Source organism: Plodia interpunctella, chromosome 16 (assembly GCF_027563975.2).
Source record: "Plodia interpunctella isolate USDA-ARS_2022_Savannah chromosome 16, ilPloInte3.2, whole genome shotgun sequence".
Lineage (NCBI taxonomy): Eukaryota > Metazoa > Arthropoda > Insecta > Lepidoptera > Pyralidae > Plodia > Plodia interpunctella.
This window is the reverse complement of record NC_071309.1, coordinates 5,615,712-5,621,272: the sequence shown is the minus strand read 5'-3', so window position 1 is coordinate 5,621,272 and position 5,561 is coordinate 5,615,712. Positions and strand designations below refer to the sequence as shown.

General features: G+C 36.7%; 1 protein-coding gene across 1 annotated transcript; it reads left to right on the top strand.

Annotated features, from left to right (window-relative positions):
- The first annotated feature begins 2,908 nt into the window (after positions 1 to 2,908).
- On the top strand, positions 2,909 to 5,203 carry LOC128676242 (gremlin-2-like). The gene is made up of 2 exons (XM_053756254.1): positions 2,909 to 3,027; positions 3,129 to 5,203. Exons 1-2 carry the CDS (start codon positions 3,001 to 3,003, stop codon positions 3,786 to 3,788), a joined length of 687 nt encoding a protein of 228 aa, XP_053612229.1. The 5' UTR covers positions 2,909 to 3,000; the 3' UTR covers positions 3,789 to 5,203.
- Positions 5,204 to 5,561: the final 358 nt, after the last annotated feature.

The following is a 5,561-nucleotide window of genomic DNA, read 5'->3' as shown; positions in this document are numbered from 1 at the left end:
TTTGAATGAACATTCCATGAATGAAATTCTTACGCTCGAAGCGCCCCCGGCATAAAAAGATTGCATTTATTTAAAATTCAAAGAACTTCCTTTCTTCTTCTTCGTATCGATGATTCAAATGTCTTTTGTGCGTGATCTGTCCTTGCGCTGTGCGCCTAGCGACATTTTTTTGTTTGGAGTCAGATTGTGGGTGAAGGGTTTCTATATTATTATTTTTTTCAAAACATTAATAATGTTTACTGTCACATAGTCAGGTCTAATATATTTTTAACCCCCGCGTGTTAGGTGGATTTCAGAGCACTTCGAACGCAGCGACCTTCAAATATTTTTTTTGTATAAAAGACATACTGTTGTTTTTACACAGTTTGTAAGTACGGGTTGCTCCCGAATCTTCAACATAGCTACGGTACTTACTTCCACATTTTGTAATATTCAATGCAAAAAATGTTTAACGACTCCAAAAAACGTTCCTTTTATAACTTATGTAATTTATTTATTTACTCAACAACAAAAAACATGATTGTTTGAATGCTTATATTATAAAAATTCTCTACTGCTTCAATGCTGACCAAAACCGAAACTGAAACCCAGAAAATGCTCACATGAGAAAGAGTGAGGTTAGATATGAGATTTATGAGACTTATTAGTTTCTAATATCGAGAAATACGGAGCTGTATTAATGATTAACTAAATTTATGATTTAAACCAATTCGTGATGACTACAAAGATTTAACTTGCTAATTACCGTCGTGCTTGATTAGCTACCGATATTAAAATACACGTTGCAAATGAATATATATCGATGACATAATAGATTTATCATTGGTATCACAGTATTTGTCCTGCAAAACGTGTTATAAGTATTATTATATAGTTTAAGATGTAGAGTGAGTATAATTCAAAGTGTAAGTTGAAGATAATTCCGGGTCAGATAGGATTATGCACTTATTGAATCTTGATATTAATTTATTAATCGCTTCACTTACTCATTAATTGCTTAGAGATAAGTCCATTTTTTATTTTCAGATATATTTTAAACTGTTACCCGCAGCAAAGGCCACAGATAGCATATGACCACGGAACATTACATATATTCTATATTTCTATATTTCACCTAAATCGGTCCCATCATCGGTTTTGACGTGAAAGAACGATAGACAGAATGACAGACAGATTTTACTATGGATTCAATAATATAATATATTTTGTAATGTATATTATTGCAATAAAATGTTAGTATAGGATTGTAATATGTTAATTTTCTCTTGGCTTAGTTGTCACAATCGTCGAAACATGTTTATATGCCTCGCTGAGGTAGAGTTGAAAATAGAATGCTTATTTCTTGCACCATTCTTAAACGCACACGCGTGCGTCGGCGTCAGACAATTTGCCATACGAATAACTTAACGATACTTTGTTAAAAACGCGATGGAACCTGCGATGGCACCCACACAGAGCGCCTACATTTCGTAGAAGGCTCCGGATGCGCTTTACAACAGCGTTTCTATGGCCACAAAGTAAAGATAGCGTAGAATTGATACTATTTCATTCATATCACGTAGTGCAAGGACCACGAAGTTGCTTACGTGTGAATCTGATCGTTTATGACGCCATGAAATATCTATAGACACGAAATTATACGTTGAAAGTTTTTTACTGCTAAACGGAGATTTTCTGCAGTGCCCCGACGTTCCCATTTGGTGGAAAGCTCTATTTGTATTATTATTTTTATTTGATGGCAAAATCAAACGCTACTTTGGTCAAATCCATTCTTGTCATAACTCTCTCTTCGATGTCTTAGAAACTATAGCGCCATATTACTAATAAGCATTTTTTAAAGACATGACATGAAAGACGTGAATGCAAAATATTCAAGAATTAAAAACAGACAGATGCACGAGTTATTTCAAAACGGATCCGAAGTGTCAGTAGTTTATAGCTTTTTGAGAAATTGTAATATAAATTGGACATGAAAATGTTCAGAAAGTAGACCTGTGAAGACAGGCAGGACTAATTTCTTAATAAAAGATTTTAATTTTGATCCATTTCTACTTTGGTGGTACAATAAATAATATTTAATGTACGACTTGAGTTATTTTTCTGTATTGCCATCATTCTGTGGTTTCTATGGCCATTGTGGGAAGCACAAATGGGCGGAAACGTGGAGATTGGAGATCTGGTGGGGCCCATCTGCTGGCGCCTCGCGACGCGATATAACGTTGGCGCCAACTCGTAGGTGAGAAAATCTCTCCGCGATCAAGAGGAACACGAGCTTATGTAGCTACTAATGCATTGCATCTGTGAGGTCACTCGAGGAGACGAGGGACAATTATCCGATCAACCCATGTGTTCCGGAAATTTCCTAAAAGTGTTTTATTATTACTTCCAAATGCGAATTAGAAACTAGAGTTTTTATCCTGTTTCCATTTGTTATTTAGTATTATCATAAACCAACAGGGATGAACCTAGTAGCTAAATAGATATTTGATACTATAACTTTTTTTTTATTTATTCTGTCAAACTAAATTTAACATAACTATATCAAAATGTAAAAAAAAAACTAAAATAGTAAATTCCAAACACTTTTAATTTTTGGCTTATCAAAGTGCTATTCATTAACCATTAAAATAATATATCATTGAGATAGCCCTACAATGACAAATTAAATAACAAAGTCGAAAGTAATCCCTACTACAATGGCGATACAGATTTACCCTGTGAAGTTATTCTAACATAATTGTTTGCAAATAGTTACCACCGACAAATCTGCTGATAAGATTTAAAGCCTTTTATGAGTCTAAGCCGAAACACTTGCGAGGTGTCCCTTCTGTGAATGGCAGCTGCTAGTAACTGCTCTATGACGGAGGCGCGGTACGTGAGTCATCTCGTTCATTGAGTGCTGGTCCATTGAGGCGCTTGCTCTTGCGCTCATTACCGCTCCGCCGGCCGGCCCTGCGCACACGCCGCGCGCTCACACCACACCGACGCACTTCCTACGACATGCTACCTTATATCTCGAGATACAACGTGAGTTAAGCCTACGACATCCGTTCAGCGCAACCTTCTATAGAAATAACAATTATGCGCAATGAAATCACACAATATTAACGACATAATCTTTATTACAGATGGAGAACTTCACTAAGTCACACTTTTGGCTTGCGGCTGCGGCATTATTAGCCGCCTGCGGTGTCTGCGCTGGCGCCGGTGTCGGCAACAGGCGACCGTTTACACCGACCGATTCAATTTTGGATATTATCAACACCAAGGAAGTTGAGAAATTACTCGCAGAACGTCGACGAGCTGAGCAAGCCTCGGCGTCCACTTACGTGAGGAACGAGCTTGATGATGGCAGCTCAGAGACCATGATCGTCTCCGCTCCAGACCCTGAAGAAAACACTGAAATACCACCCGGAATCGAATTCAGAAAAATTCTTAAATCATCCAAAAATGCCCTCGTCGTCACCAAGAAGGAATACCTTAAGGAAGATTGGTGTAAAACGGAACCGTTAGTTCAAAAGATACGTGAACCAGGTTGCTTACCGGCTACAGTGATTAACAAGTTTTGTTACGGACAGTGCAATTCGTTTTACATACCAAAGGGCCCTCGGCGGCGAGATGGCGAGGAGCGACCTCCACCAGCCTTCAAATCTTGTTCGTTTTGTAAGCCCAAAAAAATGACGTGGGTGACAGTAAAGCTGCGTTGCCCGGGCCAGAACCCACCCTATAGACTTAAGCGACTGCAGAAGATTAAACAGTGCAAGTGTTTACCAGTAGGGGTCAATTGATAGTAAACTGGAGACGGACCCTCCACACAGAGGCGGTGCAACCATCGTGGCTTGCAGCCGAAGAGTTCAGCTTCGTAGAAGCATCCGATAGCGGCAATAGGTCGAAAGGCAGCAGTCGGGGGCCAAAAAGCACTGATTCCCCGAGAGAGCTATATAAGCGAAGACTATTGCTCCACATTGAACTGTATCCGAACTGATTGACTAAACAGATCTTGCTCTCATACGTCAATAGAAATGACGTCATTTGATGCACTTCATATCCACTGGCAAAGCTTTGATTGTAGTGTTAGTGTAGTTGCGGCCTATGATGAATTAATGAACTGTAAAATCATGAAACACTGAAATTGCGTCTAACGTGATACTTCGTAGCGTATGTATTCATACGATATTGAATGTGTTATATCAGTATATCAAGAGACAGGTAACGTAGGCGTAGGTTGTAATTATGTTAGTAGAAGATACAATAGAATTCGTATCACAAAACATTAGTATTCATGTTTATTTATTTTTATATCGTAATATTAGTCTAATCGAAATACGCTTATATGTAGGTAATAGATACTTATAACATGTTGCAATTTTGTCTTGTTATGTTTAAAACACATTTGATATTACGGACTTTACGTAGGCAGTCAGCTTTAATGGCGGGACGGAAATACTGTGATCTCTGTTTGCTAGCACTCAAGACATGCATTTGTTTACATAATAAAAACATTTGTATGATGTTATTTAGGTATAGATAGACATTGATGATAGTGTTCATATTTGTGACTGTACTTATTTTGCATGTACTCTACTTAGTAAAAATATTGACTTAAATGTATAGTAATTTTTAATTTGAAATATTTTTTGATAATTAAATTGAATGGCATCATAGGTGAAATTTTTCAGATTAATAAAATTTCATGTCATTTCTAAATGTTATTGAGTTAAAGTGGAAAAAGACATAACTAAGTTATATTCAAAGTATTTATTCCACGACTATTTGCAAATGGAATTGTTAACTAGAAAATTACATGTCTTTCTTTTTGTTGTATTGTTGGTTAAGTAATTAAAAATTGCCGAGTAAATCTTACAGGAACAGATTTATAGTGCGTTTTATCCAGTTTCTACGGTATCCATGCCATGAGTGTCAATGTTTTTTTTAATATGGCCGTATTTATTACCCATGTTTTATATATGAATGTATGAATTTATTTAAAAAAATAAGGATTTCGAGTACGACATTCTATCTTTTAAAATTATCTTGCCTATGTACTTATTGTGTACTTATAAATTAAGTGGGTACTTAAGTGATTTTTTTTTTAAGTTTCTGTAAAGGAAAAATGAAAAGAATTGTGACATGATCACAGAGACAGCAGTGCTGTTTAAACGTTTTACTTGTAATTTTGACATGAATAAACAAATTGTTTACATTTTTTGTTTGATTTAAACCAGTCATAATTTTTTATGGTTTTTTATGTAACATTTTACTATTTTTTTCGACCGGGTACTCATCAACGGCTTGTTGCACGGTTATTATTCTGTTGTCACTCGTTGAGATCTCTGACAACAAAAGTTTGTGCCGAAAATGTCATTCATTCGTAATAAAACTACTTAATTCTCGGCAGACTTATTCCCGAGTCCGCGACGCACTCTGGAATTAGTCTGCGTCGACATACCAAGAGGAAAATTACAGTCGAGGTGGAACGGCGTTCTGAAGTCAGTGGAGGAGAACTACTTGGAAGGTTGCTCTGGGTAAAGATTGCAAGGTGATGGAAGGTATCTTTGACC

Excerpts from the sequence above, each read along its gene's own strand:
- LOC128676242 (XM_053756254.1), top strand. The coding sequence starts at position 3,001 with ATGCTACCTTATATCTCGAGATACAAC. Across the intron at positions 3,028-3,128 it reads CTTATATCTCGAGATACAAC|ATGGAGAACTTCACTAAGTC; the intron begins GTGAGTTAAGCC and ends TCTTTATTACAG.